Source organism: Lampris incognitus, chromosome 19 (assembly GCF_029633865.1).
Source record: "Lampris incognitus isolate fLamInc1 chromosome 19, fLamInc1.hap2, whole genome shotgun sequence".
NCBI classification, from domain to species: domain Eukaryota; kingdom Metazoa; phylum Chordata; class Actinopteri; order Lampriformes; family Lampridae; genus Lampris; species Lampris incognitus.
The window spans coordinates 4,974,908-4,990,383 of NC_079229.1; the positions used below are offsets into that span (position 1 = coordinate 4,974,908).

At 47.7% G+C, this 15,476-nt stretch overlaps 1 protein-coding gene across 1 annotated transcript in view; it reads left to right on the forward strand.

Annotated features, from left to right (window-relative positions):
• stau2 (staufen double-stranded RNA binding protein 2) overlaps nucleotides 1-15,476 on the forward strand; it is a 94,295-nt gene that overhangs the window by 66,094 nt on the left and 12,725 nt on the right. The window contains exon 13 of the mRNA XM_056299279.1: nucleotides 1,074-1,187. Coding sequence (XP_056155254.1) covers nucleotides 1,074-1,187 — 114 coding nt within the window. The remainder of the gene's footprint in view (nucleotides 1-1,073; nucleotides 1,188-15,476) is intronic.

Genomic DNA, 15,476 nt, shown 5'->3' on the forward strand with positions numbered 1-15,476 from the left:
GGGTTTACACACATACAAACACACACACACACACACTCTTGCCTACACTGTGTACATTTCCCAACGCCAGCAGGCGTTTCCCTCAGCTCACCCCCACATTCCAGTTAATGTAAGTGACACATTGTCTTGGAAAGTATGAATAATGTATTTATGCAATACACAACGTTTTCTCATTAAAGCGTTCCAAAACAGATGGTAGATGTTTGCCACTTTGACGAATAGCCTTCATTACCGTGGGCCGGAAACCGGGGTGACAGCCTGCCCTGTGCTGCATGGGTTCGGGGGATGAAATGAAGGTGCACTCATTTCAACTCTGTAGATTATAGGAGCGTGGGGAGATACCGATGCCCGGCCCGGCCCGGCCCAGCCCTCCCCTCCTCTCGCCGTTTCTCTTGTTTTGCTTCCTCTCTGCTAGCTGTGTGGGTTTTTTTTATTGTTGTTGGGGTTTTTTGTGTTAAACATGTACTCAACGAGTAAAGTTATTTGTGCTTTTTATTAATCTGCCCACACAGCTGTCCTGAGTAGAAGTAGGCCAAGTAAATACCCCACAAGCGCGCGCGCACACACATACACACACACACACGCACACGCGAGAAGTAGGGCAGACAGGCAGGCAATATTACCCAAGCCTTTGGATCTCAGGAGCAGATTGTCCCCAAGGAGAATCATGTCATAACAGCCCTGATTGCACAGCATTTAGGAATGCCTGCAGAGTTAACCTCCCAATGATGAGGGGTCGCCAATGATGTCATCACTACCCCCCAGCCCGCATACACACTACAACCCAAAACACAAATCACACACAAACGCACACACCCTTGCCCCCCTATGTTGCCATCTCTCGAAGATGGAGAAATTGGCCACAAATGTTCTCCGACGGTAGTTAGACATGCTGGATTTACCCTGTAGCCAGCCACTTTCAGAACAAGGCAGACCGAATCCCGCCGAAGGCTCGATTCCAGTGCCTTCGTGCTCTTAGCATATCTGTTTCTGTCATACGTGTGTGTTATACATAAACCGTGTATTTCTTCACATGTGGGATATCACGCTTCTCCCTTTTCCCACCCTTCCAGGTGCAGTACAGTGATGGACAGAGCGGTAAGGAGTTTGTGACCTACCTGACCCTCTCCCCTGTACAGATGACTTTCCACGGCACCGGGAGCACCATCCAAGCCAGCCATGACCAGGTAATGGTGTGTGTGTGTGTGTGTGTGTGTGTGTGTGTGTGTGTGTGTGAGAGAGAGAGAGAGAGAGAGAGAGAGAGAGGTGGTTGGATCAGAGTCACAGCTGTGCGAGTCCTCGTAACAAATGGGCCTTGGGTGTCTGATTAGGCTCCACTTACTGTGGAAGTAGAGGTACAGCCAGGTGCAGTGCAGAGGCCATATACTGTAGGGGTTGCTGGCTACAGTCTCTCATTACCCCAGCAGAATTGGCTCTATGGCTCTATCATTAATCACCATGCGAAGGACATCAAAACCAGTCATTCTCTGTGGCTGATAATTGTTTTTCTGCCCCCCTCCCAAACAAGACTCCCATTACACCTTCAGCTCCACCTGCATCCTTGCTCTCAAGGCCTCTCGCTCCTTCAAAGTAATTACTATCCCAAAATATGTTTGGGATCTCTTGGAGTTTATTTGCGGCGCCCCTGCCGCTCGCTCTTTCAGGCTGTCTCTCTCTCCCTGTCTCTCTCTCTCTCCCTCTCTCACTCCCATATTCAGCAGGAAGGTCTTTGTCTTGTGTCGCCCAAGCAGAAAACCGGTTGCTTACATTATATCATCTAAACATAGGACACCCCTTTGTTCTGCGCTCTTCAAAGCTTTAATAAAGCCCTGGCCTGGCCTGGCCTGGCCCAGTGCGGCCCCGGACGGGACTGCTGATGGGGGGCTAGTGCCGCCACCGCTAGCTTAGAGCCAAGCAAATATAGGCCAGGCAGGGCTGTGTCCTCCAGACCTGTTGTTGCCAGGAGCAGTGGGGCATGACGGACTGTTAGAGAGGGCCTTTTCTTTCTCTCTCCTCAGTACAGTGAGGAGCACGCCCACAAAAGCAAGGAGAACCCAACAATGAGGGGGCTCCCCCATTGGCCCCCAGCAACACTTGGTGAACAAAGTAGGCCCGCAGGATGGTTCTTCCTTCACAATGAGTGCACACCGTCTGTGATGTAGGCTGATGTGACAACAGGGCAGGGCTGGCGAAGGGGGGCGGGGGTGTTTCAAGGTCGGCATGCATTTACTGAAGCACTAATGAGGTCCTTCAAGTTACCTGTAAGTCTGAAGAATGGGCTCAACCACACACTAGTGAGTCCTAAACAGACGGACAACACACAGCCCTCCAAGTGGTCTGTCATTGCTATGTATCGCAAGTGGACGGTGCCAAAGGGTTTCCATGTTTCCTATGCCACGTGGACACACACACACACACACACACCCACAAAGACCCCTTATCTGTGTAATTAGACATTGTAAATTTGGTGAGAATGGATAGGAGATCTGTGGTGATGGAATGATAACTGTTTCCTGGAGCTTCTCTCTCTCTCTCTCTCTCTCTCTCTCTCTCTCTCTCTCTCTCTCTCTCTCTCTCTCTGTGTCACTCACACACACACACACACACACTGATGTCCAGTAACTCAAGTCAAGCACACTACATGTCTGCCTGGGGATTTCCTGCTGTGTTATCTGCCGTCTCACAGAGTTTTCTGTCAGATAGGCGAGCACAACAGATTAACAGCCAGATCGAGATCCTTTCCACAGCTCTGTCCGTGATGCATATAGAAAAGATGTGGAGGATGTGGGAAGAAGACAAACTTATGAATCATGAGAGGATTACACCCTAGTGATAAAGCAGCTATCCACCATAAACAGAACTGACATATTTAAAGCGTGACAAAAGAGGACTTTGTGAAACGCAAGTGAAAACATACAGAAACGCATGGCCGCGACAAGAGAGAGATTTGATGCAAAATCGCTTGTTAGTTAACACTATAAAACGGCTCGTGTAAACAAAGTGTCATGCACGTTTCCAGAGATGAATGTGTTTTCAAACGGTGTTTTAAAATATGCAGGAGATGTATGGGCATGTTTACTTGACTACCGGGATAACAGTGGCAGCGGTGGTAGTTGAAGGAAACACCGGGTCTGTCGTCCTGCGAGCCCTGCAACAGGAAATGCGGTGCAGTAAATACTGCGTAGGATATTTTAGGTAATTAGTTAATCCGTCTCTGATATATTAGAATAGCGGAGATTAGGGTCCGCGGTGGCGTAGCGGTCTAAGCGTCGGCTTGGTGTCGATGCAGTTGCCCACTGGGGACTGGGGTTCGCGCCCCGGTCTCGTCAGATCCGACTATGGCCGGACTCGATGAAGCAGCAATCATTGGCAACGCTGTCTTCGGGAGGGGGGCGGAGTCGGCTTGTGTTCGTCATGTGAATGCGTCTCTGTGTGTGTCGGAAAAACAGTGGTTCGGCTTGGATTCGCCTTGTCACGAAAGTGGGGAGGCGCTTTCCTTCGAGACTGCCGGCCGGAGAGATGCAGTTGGCGAACGCATGCAATACGAGGGTGGGTGTTTGAATTAAAATAGGGATCAATTGGCCACTAAATTGGGAGAAAAAAGGGGAAAATCAGAAATAAATTAAAAAAAAAAAAAAGAATAGCGGAGATTAACAACAGTGATGAACAGCGAAAAGCCAGTGATCAGTTTTTGGATGGGAAACGGTGGCAATTGGTGAAAGGAACATAGTTGTAGTAGTGGTCTGCTTTTTATCAACAGCCTTGTGCGTGCACATGTGCGTGTACACACACACACACACACACACACACACGCACACGCACACACACGAATGTTCTTACCTGTCATGATCCTTGGCCTTGTCCAGACATTCCTGGAGGGCCTGAGTGTGTGAGAGATAAACAGCTGGGTGCTCTTTCTGACCTCGTGTGCCATCTACTCAGTGCCATCTGTCTAACACATGTTAGCCCAGGGTCTGCTAGCCATGCCTAACCTTGCCCAGAGATGTTGATCGTTTGTCAACACATCCCTCTTTTTTTTGGGTTCAGTTTTTTAAATTTAAAACTTTTTTCCGAGTTTTGACTGAAGGCCACATCTTTGATTTTATTTCCAACCTTAAGCTCACTCTGGTTTATTCGAAGTTCTGGATGGATGTTCTGATACCTGACCTGTTATCGTGGTGCTGTTGGGACTGCCTGTGAGGAGGGTTTGTTGGAAGAGGGTCATAATAGGATAAACCGCACTGCACCTTTAATAGGGCCTGCCTGGTTTCACTGCTGTTGCTGACCCGATTGATTTTTCCAGCTTTGTGGGATAAAACTGACTGTCTGAGTGTCTATCGATCTATGTATCTAATTTATTTTTCTCACCCCGTTTTAGCATTGCCTGAGTTTAAAGGCCCCCTTTTTTTAAGCTCTCTGTCCCCAGTTTCGGCTGTAGGATTAGTTTTAGTTGAGCTCTCATGAGGTCACAGACTGGACTTAATCTTGGAGGCACTCTGTCTGACCAAGGATGGGATCTGCTGGCCATGTGGCCCACTGAACCGCTCCTCAGGTCACATCACTTCCTGCTCAGTCACGGCCACACTTGCTTCGCTGACATCTGCACGTTGCAAAGCCAAATTAGCACAGGGATATATTTAGCAGTTTTATTTTGTTGTTGTTGTTGTTATTTGGTTTTTTGTTTTGTTTTCTTTTTTATTACGAGCGGCCCTGCGTCGCTTGTTACACAGGGCTTATTTCTGTTTGTTCCGCAGAGCTGAAATAACTACTTTGGCAGCCGCTCCGTGGCGGCAGCAGGACACTAGGGGGGCCGGGGCCCACTGGGCTCTGTCCGAGGTGTCGCTAGTCCAACATGGACGGCCCGAAATCGAAGATGACAGGGCGACTGTTGTCTGCCACTGGACTGTGTGACTGTGTGTGCGTGTGTGCATGTGTGACAGAGACAGAGGAGAGAAAGAATGCATTGATGTAAGCGTGTGTGCGTGCGAGCATGTGTGCGTGGACGGCTACTTTGCGTGCAGTAATGTCCTCAGCTGAGCCACCACGGTCCCAGGGGCCATGTCTCCCAGAGTGTCAGCTGTGGCTCCACGGGTCTCCTGCAGCAAGAGCACATTTTTAACTGATCCGAAATGACACCCGTGAACAGTGGATCGGGATTAAAATGTGTTTTAGATGGGTTCCCAACACTCAGGTAATGAGGGCTATAGCCCGTAGGAGGATTTCTGAATATTTATTTCACATGCTGTGTGCAGCAGCCTGCCAAACTTCTAAATTGCTGCTGAAATTTTTTTCTTGTTTTCCTCGTGTTGTGCAAAGCCTCACTTTCCTTAAGAAGTCTCTGAATTGGCTTTTTTTTTTTTTTTTTTTTCTGCTGAGATAAGCCCGATAACCCCAATCACTTAAAACATTCTTTCACAAGGCTAACATCATTACCTTACTGAAACAGTCCTGCTCCGCCAAAAACACCATTCACTTTACACGCTTGATCTCACGATCTCCGCAACACACACAAACAGGCACGCACGCACGCACACACAAAGCCGTGACATGAAGTTACACAACCCTCCCTACAGAAACAAAACATTGGTTGGTTTCACTTCAATTAATTGGGCGTCTGACCTTGCCCCCGGTGCACGCTCGTTTGCTGCCAGCAGAGTTGAGACAAGGTAATGGAGGAGGAAGGGACAGGGCTACAGGATGGGGGGGGGGGGGATCCATTTACATGTCATACACATTCCTTCTTGTCAGGTCCAGAGGCCTTTCATAATTGCTTGCTTGGCAGGGAGAAATGTATCAGAGATGGGGGGGGGGGGGGGGACACCTGTTGGGAGACTGTGGCAGCAGCGGAGGGTGGGTGTAGGGCATCGGGGGTCTGATTCACAGTGCGGTGACTGCTGGGATGGTCTTCAGAGGTCCCCCGCCGAGAGCAGGAGGAGAAGGGAGCTTGGAGAAGGGGCGGAGGTTTCCGCGAGGCTGCCGTTTGAAGTTTCCTTCCCGGCTGGAGCACAGACGTTACTCAAGGCAGGGCTCCTCTCAGGGGGTCCCAGCGGACTGTTACCCAACCAGGCAGACAGCTGTCGGACGACCTCCTCTCCCTTTCTCTGTCCTGTCTGTCTCCCCTTTATGTGCCAGTGTTGTGTAACCAAACACGGCACCTGGGCACATTCTACAGTAAATCACTGGATGTGGAAAGAAAAAAAAAGCCCCATGAATCAGCCCTAATCTGTGTTGTCAGGCCGGCTGATAGTGTTTGTCCTACTGATTGTATGACTGTGTTTGCACTTTTGTTTTCTCGCGCATGAATTGAACTGAAAGTATAGTTTTATGCTTTCAGTTTTTAACTGAGTTGACCCTGGGCTTGTCGAGCCTAATTCCTCTCGTGAAAACGGGATAATTTTTTTTTTGAAGGTGCAAATATAGTACCTGCCTGCAGCGACGGGATTGGGAGCCTTTGGCGATTTTCTCCCGAAGTACATCCTGTCAAAATGTCTACCTTACGCAACGGCTTGTCTATATGGTTTAGATCTTTTTTCTAAGAGGGCTCAGAAAGGCGGTGTGCAGCTGGGAGCGCCACCAAACGACCTTTCGCTTCAGCTGGCTGCTTTTAAGAAAGAGTCGGGTCTGTATGAGAGACGTGTAAGAGACCCTCTTCCTCAAACACTTAGATCCCCCACTTATCTTCTCATCATCATCACCTCACCCTCGCCCACCGTCGGGGGGCCCCCCAGCCCCAACCCGTTCCCGCCCTGGAGAGAGGACAAAGTGAAGCACGGAGCGATCCGTCAGTCCTGCCTGTCTGCCCACATGCCCTCCTCAGGAAACACCTTTCAGACCAGGAGATTAGACTGTGACGGGAGAGGAGAGCAGCAGTGAAAGAATGATGGAGGAGGAGGAGGAGGGAGCAGGAAGACAGATGATGCAGAGAGAGAACTTCACAAGAGACATCTCCAACATGGAAGAGGGGGGGAGGGGGAGAGAAAATGATTGAGTGGCAATATGAGAGAGATTGACAAAGACAGAAAGAGAGAGAGGGAGAGAGAGAGGGGTAACTGCTGCTGAGCAGCTCCTCTGTTTTGTGTCAATAGGGTCTGAAGAATAGAGGCAGCAAATGGCCACTGAGGACTGAATAAACATGAACTTGCCCATTAGGGGCCTTGTTGATAGCTCCAAGTAGCCACTTGAGAGGAGGCGGCCACATAATGAAGGGAGTGTTGGCCTCTATATTGAGTGTGGAATTAAACGTACACACACACATCACTCGGTCCGGCCCATTGCATTTCAAAACGTATTCACACGCCGAAACAGCGGACTACAATTCAATGTTCTCTGCAATGAAATTTAATCTTGCAAAACCACCAAGTGTCACTCTTTATGTAGTTGAAGGCAGGGGGATGGTGCAAAACTCCATACTGTCCTTCAGTCTTACTAGCGTTAGGGCGTGTTGTTGCGTAATGCCCCATTGTCTGTCAGTCCTGCCTTAATGCGGTGTGACAAAGTGCCTGGATTTGTGTCATGTTTCATGAGCAGTATGAATTACCATCGACACAGACCTCCCATTCTCCAGATTATAGAAACGGCCCGCTATTCCAAGGTGATCTCACTTGGCCAGCATTACATGTGACTCATGTCATGTTCTCCCTGCGGTTAAAAGTCATCTCTCACCGTGGTGGTTTGGGATCGAGCGTTTGTACACGATGCAGGGAGGAGAAGAATGTATGTCACACGCTGTTATTCTTAAAGGTCCCATGAAACGGCGTTCAGACTACTGCATATTTCCACGTTCTGTTGTATATCCGAATGAAGCAGAACTGCTGGGTGGGATTTTGTGAGGGGGAGGGAGCTCGATCTGACTAGCGCACAATACCGGCCGTGCATTTTTAGAAGAAAGTGGGCATCGATTTGCTATCGACTGGTTTCACCTCGGTGGTAGAAGATCACTCGTCTTCTCAGTCTCGCTCCCTGTCAGTCGGTCATTTTTTGTCAGTGTGCACCTGTAAAGTGCGGGACAACGCAACTAGAAAAGAAAAATTTGTATTTTTGAGGAAGAGGAAAAAAAAGTTAACACAAAACCAAGCGATTTTATATAGATAGTGTTTGGTCTAACGTGCTCTTACTCTCATTGGTCTACAAATAAATGTCCCGCATCAACCTTCGTAGATGTAACGCTGATGATCGACTCGCTCGCTCCGGCGAAAGCCTTGTCGTGCAGCAATCTGACGGCTGCCGGTCAAGCTATCGTCATTTGTAATGTTTCCGTAAACGTTACTGGACCTCGAGCGGGCAAATCGCCGATACACGACGAGCCGGAAACGTAAAACCGAGGGAAGGTTTCCGGGTTGGGCGGCATGCGTGAACGGGGCTCCGCTCTCCTTTTCATACCTGCCAGCTCTCTGTGATTGCTTCGAAGCCGAGCGAAGGTGCCAGATTCATTATCAACGCCATGTTAAGAGAAGCGAGATGTTTGGCGGTGGCCGAGCCGCTTTCGATGCTGTTAAGCCCGGCGTGTGATTTCCCGCAGGTTTGTCTGGTCGCCGAGTTTGGCAGTGATAAACAACTCTTAACCAATCACACCTCTGCTCACTCATCACCCCCGTGGGAGGCATTTACCCTAGCCAGGCAGCTAATTCGCTACCTAGTGCTCTTTGTAGCGTCTTCGGCTCATTAACTTAATGTCATTTGATACTGAGTGATAGGCTGCCCCGCTGGAAAGGTCTCGGAGATAAAGGGTCGGTATTTTATCTCACTCCCTGCTTTGTCATCACTCTGTGACAACGTGTGAGATTTGACGCCCTTTGAGGTAACGTCTTCTGTCGCACAAACATAATTAGCTTTCCAATCTGCAAAGAACCGCGTCTCGCCGCTTTAATAATCAGCAGAAATTGTTTACAAACTCCCATCCCGCTTCTTTGACCCCGGCTATGTTCCCCGGTGCTGCAGTTGAATGCAAAGGGCACGCAAAGAGAGTGCACGTACACATTTTTTGGGGGGGGGGGGGTAATATGTGCACAGCTTCCCAGTCTGCTTCTCCACCGTTTCCCCGACTGCCATGTTTAGGACGCCGCACAGATAAAGCAGGGAAGTACACTTGTAAGTCTTTCTGTACTTTGGTGGGTGGAGGGGGTGGCAGGAACTGTGTTGTATGTCATTTCTGGAAGCATTACAATTCAGCTCTCCAAGGAAAAGCTCTGGATTTTAAATGGCCCTTTAACTTGATATGTGACACACGTCTCGTGGTTAAGAGCTTCTAAGTATTAATCATTACAGAGTGCTCCAATTGCAAATCGCAAGCTGACAGTAATTGCAGCTGTACGGTCTCGCCTCTCAGATGCACACACACACACACACACTCTGTACAATGAGTGGTATTGTTTGTTGTAATTATCCTCTCTTGTTGCTTGCCCAAGTTAATGACACCAGATCTCCTAGATGCTTAGCTTAGTTATTCATTTGTGAAAGTTGTTTTTGATTTCCTTCATACATTATACAATTAGAGGATGTCTTGCCCAAATTACAGGCTATCACTCACATTTCTATGACAGGACTACATCTGTACAAAACAGGATCTCTCTCTCTCTGTCTGTCTGTCTCTCTTTGTCTGTCTCTCTCTCGCTCTGTCTCTCTGTCTGTCAGTCTCTCTGTCTCTCGCTCTGTCTCTGTCAGTCTGTCTCTCTCCGTCAGTCTGTCTCTCTCTCGCTCTCCCAATACAGCCTGTCATAGATGAATCGTTTTCCCTTGACTCCATTCAAGAAGCCGCAAGATGATGTGAGCGCTCTTCCGTTTACTTCCCTGGGTCATGAATGAGCCTCTAAAACGGTTCCCTTATACGCCGTCCTGGTCCTAGCTTCTGCTGCAGCACTGTAGAAACATCTCTCGAGGCACAGTGCTACCGTCCCTATTCAAGAACCATCGTCGGTAGCACAGTACTTGAGCTATGGACATGAGCGTAGCGGCTGGGGTAACATTTCCTCGTCTGTCTCAACCCCCACACCGTCCCACCCCATCCCCCCCACCCCACCTTCCTCTCATCTTGACGTTAGCGCATTCTCAGGCCTCAAAGACCAGACATCACGAAACAACCGTGAAAACGGCCACATCGGGGGTTAACACCAATTACGACTGAGGTGTCACACACTCCCGTGGTTTAAGTAAACACAGGCGTTTTACTTTTCTCCCACTGTGTGTGTGTGTGTGTGGGGGGGGGGGGGCATGTTTGTGTGTGTGGGGGGGCATGTTTGTGTGTGTGTAGTGTGTGCGTGCGTGGGTGTGTGTGTGTTTGCCAACATACCTCCCAGCACTCTCTCTGGGATCATCCAAATTTGCTTTGTAAATAAAGTCACAAGTGACACCTTGTTTCTGCTTTACATGCAAATGAAGTCCCACCTTTTGCATTTCAAGGAGATAAGCAAAGCTTAAGCAAACCACACTGTCACTACCTAAATGTGAGAGGAAGATATAAGAGTGGAGCTTGGAACAGGAGATGATGCACACGGTGATTTTTTTTTTTCCTTCTTCTTTTCCCCCCCAAAAAGTCAGATTACCTTCCCCGCTGCATGTCCCGGCTGGTTGAGCAGAAGACGGCCCTGTTTTATATGACGGCTATCTTCGGTTTAGAGATTAAGAATGATTAGGAAAGAATTATACCCCCAGACTTTGATCCACTGACATGGGAACACTGTGGTGCATTGTGCAATCAGGTGCACCGAATGTGAGTTGCTGTGTTTCAATGTGCATTTCAAAATCACCCCCTTTTTATATTGCCTCAGCACAAAAGCAGTCGATGTAGTTATTCTGCAGACTTTCACACGAGCTGCACCAGCTGTGCTGACCACTGTGTTGCTATCACTGAGAGTGCCAGGATTTTTCATATTGTACTGACAATCCTGACTCATGTTGGTTTTCCTGTCCCCCCGACAAGATGGTCAGTGTCCACCGCTGGTCTTGATTACGTGTTCCCAGTTTTTCTCAAATGATGTCGGTGTGGAAGGACTGTGTAACAACAAAACCTGTAGCCGGGAAAACATTCCCCGTGTTCAAGACATATGTAACTCATCTGGCTTTGTTATGAATACATAGACAAAATGCAAACCACAGAACGTCATTATCTCAACAATCGCTTATACTTCCATAGTGTACCCACGTCAATTTACCATGAAGGAAGGGAAATTATGTTTTGATTGCAGTTCCATAGATGCATTGCAATATGTACATGTGCTCGTGAGGGAGGGCGTTTTTGCATTACGAGGCGGGCATATACACACACTAGCAGGAGCACGCCTCCGGAGGAGCGCATACTACATGTGTACTGTTTCAGAGTGATGCTCTAATGACTTTGAGAAACATTGTTTTCCCTAAATGTTGGGATTTATTGTAAATGCTTTCACATGAGCGGTCTAATTCGGCGTAGTTATTAGACAAACATTTGTTGAGGAGGCCCCGCTTTCTTCTGGCACACACGCTCTCTTTTCCTGATTTCCTTCTGCTTCTTTTTTTTTTTTCATTCTCTTTTCTTCTCTCTTCCATACCCCATACACCACACCCCCTCACCCACCCACCCTCCTCCACACACACACACACACCCCTCCCTTGTGCCCAGTGAGTAAATGTGGAACCGTGTGAGCCTAGAGGAGGACTTTGAAATGAGACATGGCTGGGACATCACAGAGGACTCTGGCCACTCTCAATGAAGCCTGCTTGATTTATAAGAGACCAGGGAGAGTGAGAAGGGGGTGGGGGGGTTGTTTCCAAAGGCTCACAAGGCCACAAGGTCCTCCATTAGTACCCTAACCCCTGATTCATTGGACCAGCCATTGCATAGGAGGAGAAGGATGGATTGCAGACATGGAGATTAGGGAAGGGACATGATGATGTAGGGGTTTGGATTGGGGGGGGGGGGGTTCTTCTTTACCTTCAAAAGTCTGCTATTTACATTTTCACCACAGAGAGCAACAGAAAAGAGAAGCCCCGGCTCATTTGTCAGTGAGCACTCTGTGGTTTCCAGACTTGTTGTACCTGATCCCTTCCTCAAGTTTGCCCCTGCTGTCTTTCTCTTTTACGATTCTCTTCACAGTTTTACTGTCTGCAATCTAATTAGCTGTGTCCTAATCATGTGTTAAAGCGCAGCGCCTGCTCAGTGTTTACTGTCTGTTTGCCATGCTGTAAAAATGTGTGAGGTGCCTCATAAAAACCCGACCACAACGGATTAAGCACCAGTTCCCATTTATGTAGATAACATCTCAGGATCACCACAGAGAATGGGTTATTACATGCTCTGTAGAGCTACTGCACACAAATTGTAGATGCTGTTTTGCAAGGTGGGGGGGGTGGGGGGTGGGGGGGTCCAGCTTTTAGGCTCGAAAGGAAGACGGAAACTCTTCTTTATCGCTGTAAAATGTCAAGATTTTCCAGCAAAGCAAGTTCATTCTGGGAAGTGATTGACATTACATCACCATTTTTTTAATATATATATATATATATATTTGTTTTTTTTTTAAATGATACAAGTTATCCTAACTTGTTCATTTTTTGGAGCATTGTAAGGCCCTACTCAGTTTCTTCTGAGTGCCATCCATGTGGAAGATCATGTCCTGCTCCCAGTCAGCTGCTCCGGCTAACCGTTTACAGACTGGACCATTGCTCTGGTTTCGTTGCTGTTGGGATCCTGTATGAATATCTTGTGACCAGCACACCGCCCTCAAACTTAAACATAATGACAGCGTTATGCAAATATTCTAAAATATACTTTGAGCATGCATTGCGTTGCATTTTCCTCCAGTGCAGACCATCTTTGCTTAATTAGCCCGGGCCTTGGACCTGTTAGTCAGATGAGCGGTCTGGCTGGAGGGGGCTTGAACCTGCACTGGCTTCTTCATGATATAAGCATACTGGAATTTATTGTTTTCAGTAAACATGGCTTATACATGTTCTGTCTCTGCATTACACACAGGGCCGGGTTTTCATAACATGTAAGGGGCTCGCTAATGCGTGATGGGTCTGATTTGGCCTTTGCTGCACCGCAGCTCACAGGCATGCTCACTATTTCTCAGAAGTAAACTACGGGATGGAACATTCGACTGCAGCTTATGGGCCCAACGGGCATGCTGGGTAATAAGAAACACTGTAGAGAGTTTTATAGGCCTGTCCCTTGTGTGTATACGAAGTGGTTAAAAGTGAAGGACGAGGAGCGGAGTAGGCTGTGAGGAGGAAGAGACGGGAGGAAAGAGGTGTAAAACGCTGTCTGACTGCGAGTCCTCTCCTGTTACCGGATGTTCTCGTCCACCAGATATCCACACTTACTGCCTCCTCTGACAGGAAAATATAGGGGGCCTGTGGTGGAGGATAGTGGAGGGATTAGTGTATGCAGCTGGTGGGTGTCACAAAAAGACTCCCCTCATCCCCCATTTTTCTGCTTTACTGTCACCCCCCTCCAGGACTCATCCCTATAGCTCCTCTTCTCTTTTCTTCTTTTCCGTTTTTCACTTACCATTCTCCTCCTTGTCTCTTTGCCCATCACTTTATTTTCCCTTGTGTAACTTAAATTGAAGTCCTGAGCTGAAGCAAACCAACAACTGTTGTCATCATTACAAAATACTGGAGTGTATTGACTTCTCTGTAAAGGGGAAACTGTCATTGCAGTGCCATCTAGGATCCATGTTTTTCATTTGGAAAAACTTTTGATGGACAGTATTTTGGAAGCTCCTATCACTCACCCACAGCAAAGACATAATGGGTTACTAAATTTAATGGCTTGGGCCGATAATTGCTGGCAGTCCCCACTGACATACAGACTGATATGCTCACTAGTGATTGATATAGCTCACTGCAATCTCTTCATTCAGTTCATTATCGATGCAAATGGGAGGAAGTGATTTAAGCCATGGAGCTTGGCTTGGTTTGGAGCAGCTCATGTCTCTCCATTCTTCCGATAGGGAGATGTTTCCCAGCCGGGAGATAACCTCAACCATCCCATTTGCATCCCCACCCAATCACCGCTTGCGCCACTGCTCACCTCCCACACCTGACCACTTAGCAGTTAGTTTGCATTGGAGGCGTATGGAAGTTGGAGTGATGTTGAAATCGGAGTGGAGAAACCCAAGGAGAGGAGCATGGGGGAAGAGTTATGGGGCAGACCGTTCGGACAAAGAAAAAATGGTAGCGGAAAGGGGGATGAGGAAATAAAGAAGAGCCAAAGAGGGGTGGTTTGAGCCCCTGGGAGCGATCACTATCTTATCATTGATGCCACAGCAAGCGCCTGAAGGCAGCCTTTTCCTCCCACTGCTTTCCATTCCTCCCCGGGAGAGGAGGGGTGATGGAATTGTCCGGGATTATGGAAGCTTCCCCCTCTGGTATGGAAAGGTGAATCCCTGCAGGTGGAGACAAAGTGACGCAACACTGCTATGAAGTCACTGGGGAAACCTGATGGAAACCGAGCTAATCATGGAGCCAGATCAGAGGGGTGTTTCCCCAGTCTCCCACGATGTGCTACCATTAATCAGCCAAGGAAATTAATCACCAATATGTGAGATGGTCAACCTCCACTAGCTCTCCCAAAATATAGTATGAAGCATAAGGTCCTCATTGGATGATTATTGTTATGACCATGCTAATAAAAAAAAAAATCTGTTAATCCCACAAAGCCCAATATAAATGACAAATTAATTAATTTCATTTTAGTTTGTGATTCTCAAAGGGGTAGTCAATGTCTCAACACCTGAATTATGTCAGGGTGTGTGTGTGTTTGTGTTGGGGTGGTTAAGCTGTTATTCTGGTAGGTGTATCTTCACTTCTATGTGAGTCAGTGCCATACAATTCAACCTCTCTGAGCAAAAATGCAAGTGCCTTTATTTTCCATTGGTCTTCAGTCCAGTCGTTGATCATGTAAGTGAGTCACTGGCCTTGAGGCTGACTGTCTCCTCTTACCCAATGTGTTCACAAGCAGCAGTTGCATCACTAATGAATTCTTCATGCACTGTATCTCATCTCATATGTATTATTCAGTCTCTGATTCATGGGAGACCTTGGAATAAGTTAGCACATTTAATCGCGGACAAACATAGATCCTCCCACATGGCCCCCTCTGGGTGGCGGTTTCCTTTCTCTGTAAAAAAGAACGTGTCATTGTTTCCTTACTTTGTGAAGGAAAAGTCATACTTTCCTTTAATGGTGAAAGGAAAGTGTCATCTTTTCAAGGATAGTGATGCGTGCGTTAAGATGAAATACCACATTCGTACATGCAATAGACGTCTCGTCTGCCTCGGTATTTGAGGGAAAAAAAACTGACAGAGCCTTGCTCCAGGTTTCATTCCTGTACTTATGTTGGGGTTCTTTGCCCTTCGAGCAAGAGTAACTAAACATGATCATTACATTACTGTTTCTTACACTATGAACATATGGCCCACCATCCCTATAGCATAGCGTTAGCGCTGGGAAAATGCAAGTCTATATGGGCTTTTGTTCTGAGATGCTTTGCTGACAAGGCA